At 37.7% G+C, this 18,318-nt stretch overlaps 1 protein-coding gene across 1 annotated transcript in view; it reads left to right on the top strand.

The window, feature by feature from the left end:
- LOC140171825 (protein bicaudal C homolog 1-like) overlaps positions 1-18,318 on the top strand; it is a 134,175-nt gene that overhangs the window by 49,179 nt on the left and 66,678 nt on the right. Inside the window, 1 exon segment of the mRNA XM_072195158.1 lies at positions 10,068-10,137. Within this exon segment, the coding sequence (XP_072051259.1) occupies positions 10,068-10,137 (70 nt within the window).

Below are 18,318 nucleotides of genomic sequence, written 5' to 3'. Positions count from 1 at the left end.
GGCAGCTATTTCAGGTCTCTACTATTAAATTGTAATGTTATCGTTATGACTGACTTCCACTCAGGAGTGAACTATTCTTGGTATCATCAATCATAAAAATTAACCCATTTAATATTAAAAGGTTCCGGTTTTTTCATAAGTATGTCATACTATTAAACATGGGGATCTGCAAAAGATCTATAAAATTCTTATTCTTAGCCAAGCAAAATATCCATTAAATTGGGAGCGTAACAATGTTTATAAAACGTTTCGTACTAACTTGGCGACATGCAAAGATCTCTTATTATTAGGAAATAAAGTAAACCTCATTAATAGTGATCATAAAAAGTTACATTTTAATCTTGCAGACTAGAATTACATGAATTTTGTAATATTTTATCAGAGGTAGATGTCAAACAATGATGTCTGGATTGGTGAAAAGATGGAGTAAGTTCATTTGAGTGTAAAATCTTGTTCACACAGGTGCTTTATATTAAGATTATATCTACTTAGATCATGATAAACATGAGAGATAGCACCAAGTTTACTCTGACTGAGTTCCGCCACTAGGCCAAAAAAAAAAAAAAAAAAAAGTTGTTTGTTTGTCCTCCACCGCCCGCTCCTCAGTTTAAGGCCTGACCAATTTTTTTTTTTTTTTTTTTTTTTTAAATAAATAAAAAATAATTTTTTTTTCAGATTTGGAGTATCTCTGGACCTAGCTAGAGCTAAATGCTAGTATCTTTAAAGGTTGAAAAGAAAAAGCCCACCAAAAAACATTTTGTATCTTCAATAATATGCAAAGTTATAATTTGTGTTCGTGTCATAGTCTATTATTATTAATGACTTCGGATTTATATCCATTTTGAAATCATTAAAAGACTATGACATGAACACAAACTATAACTTGCATATTAAAGAAACAAAATGTTGTTTTTTTAAGTCACCATGAATGATATTGCAGGTCCAGGAATATGCCAAATCCAAAAAAAAAATTAAAAAAATAATTCCGCCCGCCAAGCACCTCCTCTTTCAAAGCTGTGGAGGACAAACCATTTTGGCCCTATCTGACTTGACAATATTGGAAACTGATTTCTCTCAAAGGTGGCTCTTTCTTGAGCAGTGGTCTACTGGGCCATGGAACCATGGGAACAAATTCATTCCAATCAGAACTCTTGCCCCCTGTTTACCCCAGTAAAAAAAATGTAATTTTTTGCAGCGTTTTGCGCAACTTGAAATTTGTTGATTTTTCCCCTGCCTGCAATTAACTTTGCCCCCATACACCCCCCCCAAAAAATACTGCCACTGTTCTTGAGAATAAAATCCAGAAAGTGATAATAAGGCCAAAAAAAAAAGTTCTTTGTTTGTCCTCCACAGCTTTGAAAGAGGACGTGCGGGCGGGCGGATTTTTTTTCTTCGGATTTGGCGTATTTATGGACCTTGCTAGAGCTAAATGCTACAATCATTCATGGTGACTTAAAAAAAAAACATTTTGTTTCTTTAATATGCAGTTAAAGTTATAATTTGTGTTCATGTCATAGTCTTTTAATGATTTGGTAGACTTTTTTTTATTTTCAAACATGAAAGAGGTCCAGAGATACTCCAAATCTGGAAAAAAAAATTGAATTTTACTTATTTTTATATAAAAAAAAAAAAAAAGGAAAAAAAAAAAATATTGTTCAGGCCTTCATCTGAGGAGCGAGCGGTGGAGAACAAACAAACAACTTTTTTTTTTTGCCTAATGGCCATTATACAATATGGGACATGCTCCCACCATGCCCACGAAATGAGTGTTATTAAAGACAGTTGGGAGTTTCCCCAGGGAGTTTCAAGTCACTTTCCAACTGTTGAGTTGCTGTTCTTTGGTTGTTGAAGACATCAGTATTGTCAGTGGTATGTCCTTTGGAACATCAATTCTGAATAGCAACTCGACAGTTGGAATGTCTTGAAACCGACTTAACGCTCATTTTGAGGGAGCAGGTCACATATATGAACGCTGGAGCACATCTTCATCATCAGGTCGCAACCCCCAAGTCATTTATATGATCCAAGAATCTTAAGGTGTATAAACTACTATGTGAATATGATCACATATAGGCCTAAAGTCAGACTTAATCTGCGAAGGCTTTTGACTCTTAGGGTCAGGCTGAGTCAGGTAATTGAGTGGTGAAGCGTTATTCATGTTATTGTGTATGTTCAGAATGTTTGAAGTTGCCAAAATGTTTTAAAACATTACATTTACAAAAATTATATACACAAGAACATTATCTGTAATATATGATAGTATTAAAGGGTCAATCAGTTTTTCTGTATAATTTATTTTTCTGCACCAAATGATTTTTTTTACCTTCATGTTTATGAAATCAGATTTTGTCTAGATTGCATTCATGGTTGCCATTCGCAGGGTTTGGCACATTTGAATTATTCCAAAAATGCAAAAAATTTGATGAATTTTAGGATATTCTGATTGAGCAAATCACCGATTGTACCCTTAAAGTTAAATGGTGTGTGAGAATGTTCCAACTTCCAACACTTGGATCCATGTCAAATGACTGATTTAGTAAAATGTAGGAACTTAACACAAATTAGGAAATTCAAGTATCTATGTCATACAATAATAAATTAATAATACATGTAATAAGTGCCATGAGGATGTCAAGATTTGTTGATTTCCAAATGGGGGGGAATATGCATGTTACGTTTATTGGGCTTACCACAGTCTGAGACTAGTCTCAGCCACAGTGTACACCACTGAACACAGACTGACCATACACTCTTAACTTATGGACATTGTTTATTTACATATATATGCGATTTGCCATTAATACTGACCAAGCATGGATGACCAAAATTCTCTGTTGTCCAATTCTTTTACACTGCAATTTCTCTTGAAGCCTTGCAATCCAGGGAATCTTGATCCTACTTGTGTTATGCATTTTTACATCTTTTGCAATAAACCGGTGGCAGAAAGGAACTGGATGACTGCCATTGATAAAAATATTGAAATCTGCTTTTCAAGTATGATATTTTAACATCACTCTTGAGAAAAGCTTTCTCACTTGGGAGAATATTCTGCACCTAGGAGGGAGTGGTAGCTTGACTGGCCTCTAACCTGTGTGAATGAATGAGTTTGCGGTTTAGCAACTTGAGGGATGAGTAAGATTAGGGTTATATGGGTGGCCTCTATTCACCACCATAATCCTTACCAAGATAAGATGAGGGTTGCCAAACCCTCTATTTGGTAGCCCAATTTGGATTATATTTTAGACCCCTATCATTATTAATAGTGTCAAAATGCCTTCATTTTGGGCTATTTTTGTAGATGCGTGTGGCATTTTAAGTGTTTCACCCATGAAATGAGCTGCCAAGTTTCGGTCGGCAACCCTGGATAAGATGAAAAGAGCCCAAGACACTATGAACCACAATGGCCTCATCCCACTGGCATAGTTCAATAACCTCAATTAAACAATCATAGAGGCAAATTTGACCTCAAGTTAGAGAGTATGAGTTTGTATACCCATATTTTTCAAAGGTCATTCAATGAATGTGCAAATGTATTAGGGTTAAAGAACTGTGCCCTGATAGATGAGTATGTAGATCCTAGTGAGAGAAGTGCTCAACTCTTTAACTATGTTTACACTGTGCTGAATTTGTCAGGGAAGTTGGTTTGGCTTTGACTTTTGTCCAAGAAATAGCATAAATTAATTGGTGTGGCGAGTGTTTAACTCTATTAATGAGGGGTACTCAAGTTTGGTTTAGGTAGTGGTGTGCCTCTCAGAATTCGAAATGGACCCATCAATATACCAATTTTTCAAGAAATTTGAACCCATCAATACGCCAAACTTTTTCATGAAATTTAACACAAATTGTCTTAATTTTTACAATTTTTCCCACAAATTTGGGGGAAATTTCTATCATTTTGCCTAAAGTGAGGCAAAATTAGGCCATTTTCCAAAAAAAAAAAGAGAAAATTTTGAAAAAAGGACCCATCCAATTCATTGATGTATCAAAAGGCTGAAAAATGCTCCATGTTTGCGGCAAGTCGCTGTACGGTCACTTGTACTGAGTATCCCCATTTGTACTGAGTATACACCCTGCTCCTGTATACCTGCATGTATGTGGCTCTACGCAATTAACTTTACATGCACGATACAATACTTTACCCACCGCAATACGCACCTGTGTCACTACCGAGCTTGGGGGAACCAATGTATAGCCTGGATATGTTCAAGTTCATGTACAATACATGTACATATAAATACCAAGCGATACAATATTGTAGTATAAAACTTTGCCATTGAATTGAAAGGTTAACCTTGTACCTATGCAAGCATAACCTTTTGTCAACATTGTGGCATAATTCTATAAATCATCTGATAGCAATATCAACATATTATGTCACAGTACTATTGCAGACCTGAGAGAAGGGTCTGTGGTATCAAATAACATAACAGGGTTTCCCCCCAAAATACATGTTAGAAGCATTTCTCTGGAAAAAAAAGTCACACTATTGGAAGAAATCTTCATAAATGAATCTAGTTTTTCCACAAGGCACCATTTTCTGAATCAGTGTACCCATGCACATATTTTTGGGGGGCTTTGGGGTGCCAGCCCCCTGGGTAAAAGCAGGGGCGGCCAAAACGAAGGGCGGCGGAAGAAGAAGGGCGGCAAAAACGAAGGGGCGGCAAAACAATTAGCAAAGAAAAAGGGTGAAAAAAATTGAAAAAGTATAAACATTTTATTTTTTTTTTGCTCTTCACTTTGACAAAAAAAAAAAAAAAAAATTGGGTCAACCTTTTCGGGCTGTTGGGGAAGAGGCGGCAAAATGAATTTTCTTCACCCCGGGATAGGAGCGGCCACGGTACGCCACTAGTACCCATAGACCCTGAAAAACATTTTTCATGGTCTATGGTGTACCAAGGCAGGTAACATTAGCTCTGTGGGAACGTACCGGGTACGTGGGTGATGCTGTTGCCGTATGCTTTTCCCGTAATCTGTTGTCCTGCATGATCCACCTCCTGATGTGGATATGCCGTATCAAAGCAGACGATGTTCGCTGTGGAAACAAGTGGGTAAAAACTTTTTTGGGTACTGGCATGACGTTTCGCGTAACAGAATTTGCTTTCCGGACTTCTGGGTCGTCAGTGAAAGGCTGTGCTGTGAAGAAAACACATAATATTTGCTCTCGGTGGAAACATGTAAAATTTCTAATCGGCGTGCCAAAAGATGCTTGCCCATGTCTCATCTGGCTTACCCCAATCTCGGCTTGCCAAAATTGCTTGGCCCCCCTTTCGGCTCGCCAAAAAATCCCCCAAATTTATCCTCCCCCAGGACTTATAATTATTGCACATCCCCTATGGTAATGATGATGAAACATACATTCTCCTGATATATCATGTAGGCCTATCCTACATCATAGATCTATGCCTACTGTACACCGTCAGTGTCAACTCTCCACAGGGACATTTATTGCACAGAACAACAATCATGATACCTGGATGTTTTTAGGAACACAGTTCCTCAACCAGTATACATGATTTACAAGTATATTTACAGCTATTTCACCTCTTCACTATTTGTACACACTGCCCTTATAACATATCTAGTATATCTTACATATTGTAGGGCCTACATCATCATGAATTCTGAGATTATTCCCTTATTCTGCCTGATAGCTTATCTAATATCTGTTAGAACTATTTAACAAAGGGGGTCATAGGGTTATAGCAAAACAGAAAGGGGTTCATTGGGTGAGGAGAGGGAGTTGAAAAATGTGGGTCAAGGTGACCCAGATCCCCATCACCCATTTTCAGTGAGTATCCCCCATGGCTCCCCCACCCCTGAGTATCAACTGGTCATATTTTCTTCTCATTGGCCTGAACGAGGGACCCTGCAATGATTAGGCCTATGTGTTCTGGGGACTAGTTCTTGTTCTAGTTTAATACTTCTCAGCTCCTTATTAGGGCCAAGCAAAAAGGACTCTTGAACCTAGAGACGATGAGTGCAGATATCAGAACCGGGGATGGTCCCCCTTCTCTTTTCGAATAGCTCTGACACTTCATCTAAACGTGCACAGGGATGAATCCTCCTGAACATGGGACCAACGGCTTTATACGTGACTTCCGAATCACGGATGTCGCACATACACTACCTATAGCTGCACATGCTAAGTAGTGGGGGGGTGAGAAGAAATTCTACAATTAAATTCTGTGATGAAACTAAATTTAATTGAAGGATTTCTGACCATATAGGAACTTTTTGGGAGGGAAGAGAATTTTCAACTAAGGCAAGCCCGTCCGGCAGCGCAACGCCTTAACCACTCGGCCATCTAGGAAGATTACCTATTGTCTCATGAGATAGGAGCATGTAAAAAGGAAATTGGCACATTTTCTGTTACCAAAAATCATGCTTGCCCCCTGTCATATGGATAACCATATTAATATACCCCTGGTGCCCCTAATAATAATAATAGCAGCTGCACTTTTCTTTTGTTATATAATTGGCAACTATCAGTAAGATAAGACATACCTTCATGTATGACTTTGCAATGGTCCTGAATGACTCCCTCGAGTTTATCAAAGGAGGGACATAAAACTATGATATGTAATTATGTTTGTAGGCGTGTGTTAGAATAGGCCATATATTAGGGACCAATCACAATGCGCTTTTCCAATGAACTTTGCCATACCCCTGCAGGGACTGCCTTTTGAGAGGAGTAAGAGCAATCACTCCTCTACAGCTCTTCTTAAGTTGCATTTATAAGAGCAATTTATAGCTCCTCTAGATGACTCGTTACATTCTTTATGCTTTAATGGCCACATGTGCAAACAGCTTTTCTAAAGCTCTTCTTGAAGAGACCAGAAGAGCATTCTACAGCTCTTCTCCCATTTTCAAATGGCAGTCCCTGCCCCTGTGGAAAATCTAAGAAAAGTCTTTCATAGAGGGAGTATGTTGTCCAAATGGAATTTGTTATGGTTGATTGTTTTTTAATCCCATACTCCCCCTGTATATACCTCTATCTTCCACAACTGGAGTATTTCAAATGGAAGTTACCCAATTTTGGAAGTGAGGGGAGCGTGAACTTTCAACCATATAAATCTGAGGAAATTATAATATTGCATCTATGAATCCCCTTTTGTTTAGGCACTGAGTTTTTTCTTGAAGATCAAAACCACAATCTTCTAAAGCATGAAAAACATGGACTGTGAGATAAACTTTTTTAACTGTGGCATTACTTGAAACTTTGAATTTACACACACTGAACAGACACTAAACTGTAAAAAAGGATCAACAATATTAAAATCTAACACAACCAAATGTACTCTATTGTGTCAGGCACCCTTTGGTACCGGCAGACTACATGTCATGGCTCCCTCTGTTGTTCACTAACAAATTAAAAAGTTGCATGTAAGTGCAGAAGTCGGACTGGTATAAGATTCCTGATAAGATTCTAAGTATCATTGTTCATAGCTTCCACAGCTCATTGTATGGCATTCCACAGCACATAAATATTTACAACAACTTTGAACTGTGAAACAAAAGAGTGCCTTAATTCATTAAAAATGAATTATAGTAAGCTATTATTTACCTCGATCCATTAGAAAGCGATATATAGTTATGAATTATTGTGAAAAAAAAAGAAGCCATTTGAAGTTAAAAGGGGGGAGTAACCCTATTGGTTTAGGATATCGATCTGATTGTCTATAAACTTGCATACAATGTCAAATATTGTCCCTAGTTTATGCATGCATGTAAAAAACAATAATTTCGGCATAAATGTGAATAATTAGCAAGCCAGTAGGCCTACATTGGTACGTGTGAATTATGTGCATAATGTGGTCCAGCATAATTGTAAACAGCAAAGCATGCAAAGGTACAGGCACGCATTCAGGGGGCAGGCCCGGCCCCACCCCTCCTCAAAAAAAAAAAAAAAAAAAAAAAAAAAAGGAGAGAAGAGGAGAGAAGAGAAAGAGGAAAAAGGAGAAAAACAGAAGAGAAAAAGGGAGAAAAGGAGAAGGGAAAAGTTAAATTGCACGTAATTGAGTTGGTCCATGTCTAAATAAACCGCACTGTCGGGTCAATCAAAAGTATAGGCCCTATAAATATATAGGTCTGTGATTATTTTAGGCATTGCTTGAAGGCGGGTCCTCCACCCAAAAGCATGTGAAAATTATTGCGGGCCCGCCCACACGATTTCTTTGGAAATACATCGATTTGGAACGTAAAATTTCAGGATGGTGCTTTCAGATGATCTATTATATAATACCAAAATCTCATCAACGATGAGGTACATCGGCTGTCGATCCGGTCACAGACCTATAAGTTTAAAAGTGTATTAAACCAATCAGTTTAGGCATGCAATGGTTAGAATAGAGTAGTTGCAGATCTGAAACTTTTTGCAGCGTTTACATCGGATGATGATCTGCAGGCAAATGATAATGATGCTAATATGGTTATATAGTTTGTCATAATTGGTCATACTATTCTAAAGTAAATTTTTTAATACTTCCGTGGTCGAGTATGTGATGGTGATGATTGATCACGTAGAAGAGGTGAGGTCTCCTCCCTTTCTACATGCCAATGACCATCAGCCAATTGACATTGTTTTCGCTTGTGTACGCTGGACACACTGCACAGACAGCGCCCAGTGGAAGTATTAGAAACTTTACTGTAGTACTGGTAAATTAACACATTATGTCATACAAGAAGGATCTCAAGCAAACCCAATATCCTGGCAAGGTGGTAGCCACTAGCCAACCACTCATCCACTCATCATTTTGGACAGGCAGGTTGCTCCTGGGACATGCAGGATTAATGCCTCTGGCAGATGCTAAATTCTAAAAAAATAATGCTTGAATATCAAGGTATAGCAATAACTCTTTCTTTGAATTGACCAAACTCCCAGAAGGTGAAGAGGTCTGATTTATGTTTTCAGGGTCAAATTTTGGACAGGGAGTTTTGTTGAAAATGACGGGCACTTATCAAATCCTACCTAAGACCCTGTATGCTGGTAAACTCATTGAAATGACCTGTGAATGTATGTGATGCGAAAATCAAATGTATTCCACATTTTAAAAAGCCTTATGATAATGATATTGGTGAAAAAGATTAATTCAAACTGATGGTTTGCTATATTTGTAATGTTTACACATAATCCCAATTTACTCCGAAATGGAATTGGCTACTAAGGAGCAGTTTTCTGAAGCTATTCATTCATTGGCTGAAAGTTTTATGCCAAGGTTTATTTATAGAGGGCTCGCTCCTATGATCCAGAGTGTGAAAGCAACAGGTATGCTTGCAATAGAAGATAGAGGGCTCACTCCTGGTACCTGTAAAACAGAAGATAGAGGGCTTTAGTGTATTCATTCTCTCTCAGGTTTAGGGGATGGTGCCATGGTGCAATCACAGATATTGGGCTACTAAATTATGGGGGAGGAACAACGATTTTTTGGCAGGCCAGTAGGGTGAGGGGCACAAGCATGTTTTGGCAGGTCGAAACGGATGGGGGAGACGAGCAATGTTTGGCACAGACAGTTTGGGTATGTTTCAATATTATGCCCTAAAAAGATGTAGAAACATGTTAAAAAAACCTTTCAAGTGTCCAAAATTTCTTTGCTTCCTGCGTTCACATCACATGATTTAGACAATTCAAGGGGTTCCCCAATATTGGGCATGTGTAAAGATGAAGGCAACAATTGTTGGCACATCGAAAGTGTGGAGGGCAAAGATTTTTGGCATGGCCAAGGGGGTGCAAGCAATTTTGAGAATTCACCACCATGGGACATGTATAATTATTACACAGTCCCTAAACCAGTTGCTTTGTGTAGAGACATGCTTGGGTCCTGATGGGACCAGGCTCAAAGAAAAAAAATAAACAAGGCTAAATGTCCATATAAAGCATGTTGGTTATGTATGAAAAGAAAAGGGAGAAACTGATAAATCAAGTGAACAAGTTTACTGTTAGCTTTTAGATCAAGAAATTGAAACTCTTATCCTGACTGTGACAGGTTGTTTTGTTGCCCTGATTAATTGATAATGCATTGAAAATTATTTATGTTGTTCAAGTTTGTTTGTTTTCCTCTCTATTTCAGATTATGGAAGAAACTGAAACACATATTTCATGGCCTTCCAAATTAAAAATTGGTGCTAAATCCAAGAAAGGTAAGATGAGTCTAACTATAGAGGGTAGAATAAAGGGAGTATGGACTTTGCCGTGTTTGCTTGTTGAGGAGGAAAATAGTGTACCTTCCATAGATATTACACCCAAAGAGTATATGGCCAGGTACTTTGGTATATTTTAGGGGGATGCCCAAAACAGCGCGCAGCGATACCTTTGGAAAATCCAACTACAGCATTCCACCAGTAATGATAAGTATACTGTGTCTCATCTCAAGTTGAGTGAGTAATGCTATGTTCGATTTTGTAGTGGCAGACTTGAATCTAGTGTGTTATACATGGTTGTGTCGCCAGTGTGCGGACAAATCGCCTGTCTTCGCATGTGTATGCCCCTGGGATTAGGTTAGTGCTTGCAATTTGAATCTGCTACCACGAAATCCAATATGGTGTTGGTCTCAACTTGACATGAGACACAGTATAGTCAAGCTGGCTTCAGAGTGTTGGGAAAAAGTTATTTCAAATACTGATTCTTGTTCTTTTTTCCATGAGGAAATGCAAATGGTGGTCTTATGGTCTGTGGGTAGATAAAATGCATATAGCAGCACACTAAATTGACACATGATTTTAATCAAGAGTAACATTTTGTAATCTTTCTTTGCAGACCTGCCATGCCGTATTTCCTCGAATAGTCGCCCCCTTCAAATAAACGCCCACCACTTTTTGCAACCAATATGTTAAAAAAATGCTGATATTTCCATGCTATCTTGTGTAGTAAGATTACCAAGGTGCCTTATATGGTGTCGGTAGTTGGCGAAAATCTTATCGTAAACCAGTGAAAGTGAACCGGAAGTCATCATTCCTAAGTTCATAGTTTGTCATTTCAGCGTGAGTTTTAAGCTTACCTAATGATTTTAACGTGAATTATCGTTCAAAAAATGACCTTTAATAAACGCCCCCCTTTTGGAAAATGCAACGCCCCCGGGGGCGACTATTCGAGGAAATAAGGTATATCTTTATATCATCAACCTGCAAACCAAAATTGTGCATGGTTCTCTTGTTACAAGTCCACTTTGTTTAGCATAAAATTACTCCATTCAGCATACTTTAACCCATTGTTTCAAGATGACCTCTACTGATGCACTCCTACCCCTTATTACTCACTCCATTTTGGACAAAGTGATTTTTTGTGCGATAAATACCTGAGATAATTATGATAATTATTTCACGAGTTCACTTTCAATTGGGAACAAATACCTGAATACTGCATTTGACAAATATATTTCGGTAATTCTCTGTGACGACTCCTGTAATGAAGTGAATTTCAAATGAGTGTTGAATGAAAAGAGCTAGAGCTGAAAGAAGCAAACAGACCTTTTTCCTTTGCTTTCCTTTCCTTTCCTTTCCTTTCCTTTCCTTTCCTTTCCTTTCCTTTCCTTTCCTTTCCTTTCCTTTCCTTTCCTTTCCTTTCCTCTTTTCTTTTCTTTTCTCTTTTCTTCTCTTCTCTCCTCTTTTCTTTTCTTTCCTTCTTTTCATTTTGTTTCTTTCTTTTTTCCTTTTCTTTCTTTCTTTCTTTCTTTCTCTTTCTTTTTCTTTCTTTCGCTCCTTCCTTCCATCCTACCTGCCTGCCTGCTTGCTTGCTTGCTTACATGCTTGCTTGCTTGTTTGGATCAATGTCTAGGTCCTGTGCCTCTGTGTAGCTTGGTTTGGTTTGCTTTGCTTTGCTTTGCTTTGCTTTGCTTTCATGCCCTTTCCTTTTCCTATCCTTTCCTTCCCTGTCCTTTTCTGTCCTGTCCTGCTGGAAATAGATAAACCAAATAAAGCTTTTTTTTTTCATTTTACAAGATTCATTGTACATTGGTATCCCACATTAGAATGTCATCGAAAGTTGGGGACACAAATGCATAGTTGGAAGATGGTAATAGTGAGATACCAATTTCTATGAGACAATTCTAGCATAACTTTTTCACTGTTGATATGCCAACAGCTTATTGCATAGACATGGCCATGATAGATAATTAGCTTTCTAAATGATTTCAATTTCACCCCTGAATTAAAACCACCAAATGTTATGCTGGTGTTGATTTCATTGGGGCACGTTCCTGGCAGACAAGCCAGCACTGTGCTTGGCTCATCATGCGGAAAGGCTACAAGAGCCTCAATCAGATCTTTTCAAGTGCAAAAGAATCGATTAAATTTTGTTGTTAGGCCCTGGAATTTGTTTTTTTGCTTATTATACAAAAGGGAGATCATAAGGGACACAACATTTTACTTCTAGGGGGAGCTGGAAGTAGAGATTGGGGCAATTTTTTTCACTGTCAAAGTTTTTTTTTTTTACACTTGCCTAATTGTTTTAAAATTATTATCATGCATTATTGTATACACAGTTAGGTGGGGAAAGTTCTTTTTAGTGGTAGGGGGATTTTTGACTTTTTTTTTGCACGTGTAGTGGGGATTTCTTTTTTCAAAAACTTCCAGCTCCTTCCCCTCACTCACAAGTAAATGTTGCATCCCTAAACAGGGAAAGTATTGAAGATCAAATCTGTTGTTAATGCTCTGCGTGCTAGCCATGCGCTTCTACGGAAAAAATTCAAGTTTTGAAATTTTTTCTCAAAATATCAAGAGCTATTGTAAGAACTACTGAACCAATAGTAGGCTTGTTTGTACTCATTTTAATGCATTTTTCAAGCTGATTCCAGATATGGTCATCAAAATTCACTAATTTCTGAAATTTTTGAATTTTTGAATTTTTTTTAAACATGTCGTCTGCAGTCGACACCCGCGTGAAGGGAATTAAGGTAGGAATGCATGCTGATGTGTTGTTTGTGGCTTATAAACATTTATAGGAGTGGGAGGCTCAATCGGCTGAGAAATATGTTATTAACTTCTGCTGATTAATAATTTTTAGTTTTTGAAACTATAACAAACACAATGCTCTCACCCTCCCCATACACTTACTGGTAAGCCCCTCCCCCACCCTAAAAACAAACAAACAAACAAAAAACAGACTTTCACTTAAAATATGGACCTAATCAGGATATGATACACCAAGCAAACTGTGGATAAATGACTCTGTAAGTAACTCTTTAAATACATTTTAGATCTTCTGCGACCTTTTGAGGTAGGTTGTACACCGTGGATGTCCACGTTTGGTCGTTTGTCGATTTCAAGTGCACACACACCCCTGTTTGTATATACCTCCGAATGAGGACCTCGACTTAACGAGGATCTAACCGAGGACTCACACACACGTTTTTAATTGACACACCGTGGCACCTTGGTCTGGGGCGGACATTTTAAAAATTAATTTAGAAGAGCAGCAACGACATCACTTGCATTACATTCCAGATGTTAAATCTACATCATATGCAAAATTTGAGGAAATTCGCACGAGTCCATTTTATTTTAGGGACATTTGTCTATAACCAGTCTTTACATGTAGCCCTATGGAGAGAGTGCCCGTTGAGGGCACTATAACCCCTATTTTTGGAACAAAATGTGATTTAAAAAAAAACGGACTTGTGCAAATTTTCTAAAATTTTCAGAGTGTGTAGTATGAACATGTAGAAATATAATCAAGTAGTTGCCCTACCTGCTCTTCTCCGAAAAAATAAAAAGTCCTATACCTCAATGATAATGAAACCTGGGTGTGGACCTCACACAGACACACCAGACAACTTACATGTACTATCCAACTGTGACCTGTCCTATACCCCATATGGGGGACCTATCATATATGCTATCTTATATGCATATTTGCATCATTTACGTCATCCTGGTCATAGTAACAAACCGAGGACATCCTTGTTTGGAGGTGTGTCCTCGTTTTATGGTATGTATCCATGCGCGTACGCAGGAATTTCTAAAGGGGGTGTGATGATAAAAAACTAACAAAATAAAGAAATGACCGCGTAGCGGTCATCCCGTCGCGCTTGCGCGACGCAGGGGGGTGTCTGAGGGGGGATGTGCCCCCCTCAGAATTTTGAAACTTTTGCAAAATGAAGACCTATTGAAGCGATTTGGTGGACAATTTTGGCACTATTAGTGTGTAAAATTTGAATTTGAAAAAGCCGACAATTTGTGACATGACGGTCCATGAAGCCTTTCGTGAACAAGTTTTCCCTACAGTTGTAGGCCTATTTAGTGTTAAACACAAATTGGTAAATGTCGAAAGCAGAAGCCAAAATGGCTACTTGTTTATCCACTACACAGGGGGTGTCTGAGGGGGATGTGCCCCCTGAGAATTAAGAAACTTTTGCAAAATGAAGACCTCATTGAAGCGATTTGGTGGACCATTTTGGCACTATTAGCATGATTAGTAGTGTGTAAAAATTTAGTAAAAATTTAGTTTGAAAAAGCCAAAAATTTGTGAAATGACGGTTCATGAAGCCTTTCGTGAACAAGTCTTACTTAAAGTTGTAGGCCTATATATAAATTGTGTTACAAATTGGTAAATGTCGAAAGCAGGAGCCAAAATGACTACTTGTTTATCCACTACACAGAATGCCCCCCCCCCCTTCAGAATTAAGAAACTTTGCAAAATGAAGACCTAATTGATGCGATTTGGCGGACCATTTTGGCACCGTAGTGTGTAAAATTTTAGTTTGAAAAAGCCGAAAATTGGTGAAATAACGGTCCATGAAGCCTTTCGTGAACAAGAGTTTTCCCTCCTGCAGAAGTTGGAACATTTTGCAAAATGAAGGTCCGATTGAAGCCATTTGGTGCATAATTTTTACACTATTTAAATCATTGCTTCAAACATATTTACGTACGTTGCCGGTCAGTCAATACCGGGTATAGGGGAGAGAAAAATTTGACTGGGGGTAGTTAAGATATCTATAGGCCTATGATAATTTGATATTATGTCCCCTATGCCATGCTCATCTCCCTCCTCTCCTCTTCCCCCTCCCATTCTCTCTCTCTCTCTTTCTCTCCCTCTCTCTTTCGTTGCCTTTTCTCCCTCCATTTTTTATTTTTTGGACAAACCCAAGGGGGGTGTTTCACACACGTAACCCCCCCCCTGCGTACGCCAATGTATGTATCCATATGTAGGTCCTCGTTTGGAGGCATTTACAAACGCATCCACTCCCCCCATTTGCAGTCCATGTACATATGTTTGACAGCAAGTCTACAGCAAATATTATGAAAACCCATGGTAACATACTATTACTAAAAAGTTTTTTTCATGTGCATTCTTCAAGTTGGAGAACTAGGTCCACAGACATTTTGTTCTTTTTACAAACTTTGGTGCAAATATAGAAATCATTGTTGTGTTCACTTTGTTTGGTACGACTCATCGTCATGACAACTGAACACAACAAATCCTGAAAAGAAAATTAATTGATTCGACAGCACTAACACAATGTGGGAAATCCTTGTAGTGGATAATGCAGAGGGGAGTTTGTTTTGCCGTCATACTATTGCGTCCCACTGATATTTTGTGTTTTGATAATGTACTCATGCTGTGAAATATTTGATTCACAAAAGAGTACAAATTATGAAATTGGTTTTTATTGTCCAATGGAACTGATATTTATGAAAACATTACTACAAGAGTGGAGTCATACACATGACTGGTAATTGGAGGTTCAAAGCCATTCTTGTCCAAACTTTCACCTGTCTTGTTAAAACAGCTAGGTATCGACATTTAAACTTTTTCATTTTTTTTTCATATTCGTTTTTCTTTTTAACCCTAACACTGACAGGGCTTTTTGGTGCATGGAACATGAAAGAAGGAAGTTTTGGAGGAAGCCCCACCAGAGCAGTTCTTCTGTGATGAACCAAACCTGCCTGGTTATTAAATTAATCAGTGACAAGGTTATCTCTGAATTTGACAGGTGCTAATTGATGTTTTAATGTTATTGCATCAATTAGCACCTGTCAAATTTAGAGATAACCTTGTCATTGAATAATTTGATAACCAGGCAGGTTTGGTTCACCCCAGAAGAACTGCTCTGGCGTGGCTTCCTCTTTAAAGAAGAAAATGAACAAGGAAGTTATGCTTCCCTCAGGATTCGTACCCCAGACCTTTGGTAGCCATGGGTGTTTTGCTGGCCTGGCCAAGGAAACGTGTGTATATGACTTTGGGTGATTGCATCATCGCATCATGTGGATGGGGTCATTCAGTGTGGGCTCAAAAAAAATATTGGGTTTCATTGACAGTGAAAAATGACTTTCTGGTCAAAATTTGGAAAAAATGCTATTTTGAAGCTAAAGTTGCCATAGATATGATAAATTTGTTCAAAATGCACACAGAGCACACAAAAATTTGCTGATTTGGTGTCAACTACATATACTAAAAACTGGGGCGAGGGGTGGGGGTCATTGGGTATTTTGTGAAATCCCCTAAATTTCTTGGGGGTATATTTGGGGGGAAACTTAGGGATTGGAATCCTTGAGACAGTTCGCACGGCTGAAATCTCCAAGTTTTTGCTCGAGAACCATGTTGGTTTTTAGGCCCATTCAGTGATTTGCTCATCCGGACAAAAGTAAAAAATCATCAAAATTCAGAATTTGGTACTTTTGTCATTGTCATAGATGTGCTAACATAGCCTGCTAGTGTTTCAGCCGAAAGCTGTGTATTTAAGACAAAATAAGGCACTTTACATGAATCTGTAATTTATATACTGACAGTATATAAATTAGCCACATGTATTTGGATGGGATTTTAACTTTATCAATACTACTGTTTTCTTTGTTTTTGCCAAATTTTTCATTTCAAAAATAACAAATGACAATTTGAATGACTTATCCTTCACTTTTAAACAATTTGTAAACAATTTTAATTTTTTACACTTTCCCTGGGATTACTGAATGGGACTTTATGCAAAAGCCCACCTTGTAGACATGCCGGGATTCTGATACAATTTGACATCCTGTCTATTCATCGAAATTTGCCATTTAATAGTATCAAAATCTCATAAGAGTCCAGTAAATGACATCAAAATTCACCTGACAAGTGATTTCAAGTGTTTCAAGCAGAGATATTTGTACCATATAATACAATTTTCAGTGTGGTCGCATAATTTATTTCATAAATTCAATACTCATTATGATAATTGCTACTGCCATGATTTCATTGAATGATTTTATAAAGCAAATGAGATGTATTTATAAAATGTATATAATTAAAGGGTCACTGACCTGTGATTTGGATTTTTGTTACAAACTACACAGGTAAACAGCTATATCATAACAGTCTAAACGCAGGACAACCGATTCTTTTGTTCTGCTTAGTCGCGCTAAAAGTCGATCGATACATGTTAAAATCAGCACAATTCCGAGATGCACCTTTTTGCTATGAAATTTATTTTCTCGGTCAAATATAAAGCAAAATTTTTTTTTTCTTCAGTAATGTCAAATAAAAACATAGTGCTTGGATGAACATTTTTTTAAAATCCTGGTGTTAAAATTAAGCATCAAATTGTGTCTTTTAGTGTGATATTTTTGATTTTTATAGGCCTTTAGTTACGCCCGTGAGCTTTTTACAGAATTCATTTTTAGCGTCTCAAACTAATATAGTTTGCTAAAGAAAGATATTTCCCACCTCTGTAAAGCACATCGTGTGGGTCTATATATTATAGTTTTGTCAGAATTTCCGTTTTTATTTTACCCTTTTTCCTTCATCCTCCGAAAATGTCAAAATCAGTACTTTATCTCGAGAGCAACCAGCTGAATTAATCGATATTTCAATTGTTGTCAACCAGGTCCCTTTTCCATTGAAAACCAGGATTGCCTGACCAGCGATTTGGTAGCCCAAATCCCCAATTCTGGTAAATGAGGTGAATTTTATGGGTATCTTGGGAGAAAAGTGTCTGAACACTAATTTCTAGGGTCTTATGATGGACTGATTCATCCAGGTTAAGTAGGAATTTATTTTCAAAATCCTCAGCTCAAGGTTGTGTATCTAACATTGACAGGAGATCAGTCGTTTGTGAGTAAATCTGCACTGGCACCAGAATAAAAATTATATCAAGTAATTAGTCATTATCGTAAGCTTTCTATTGTTTATTACAGAAGAGTTTTTGTTCCGCCCTTTGTTTCATTTCTTTATTAACATCAGTTCAAGGCTTTTTAGAAAATTAAGGTGTTTTTTTTTTTTTATTTGGATTGATTTTATTTCACATGCCTGAAATACAACAATTGAAAAGACAATTACAAGTATAGCACCATGGATACAAAGGAAAAACAAAAGAAACCAAGGCTGTCAGATTTATCCAAAAAGAGTAT

The sequence above is a fragment of the Amphiura filiformis genome, chromosome 15 (genome assembly GCF_039555335.1).
Source record: "Amphiura filiformis chromosome 15, Afil_fr2py, whole genome shotgun sequence".
Lineage (NCBI taxonomy): Eukaryota > Metazoa > Echinodermata > Ophiuroidea > Amphilepidida > Amphiuridae > Amphiura > Amphiura filiformis.
Note: the sequence above shows the minus strand (reverse complement) of the source record. Positions and strands in the feature narration are given on the sequence as shown.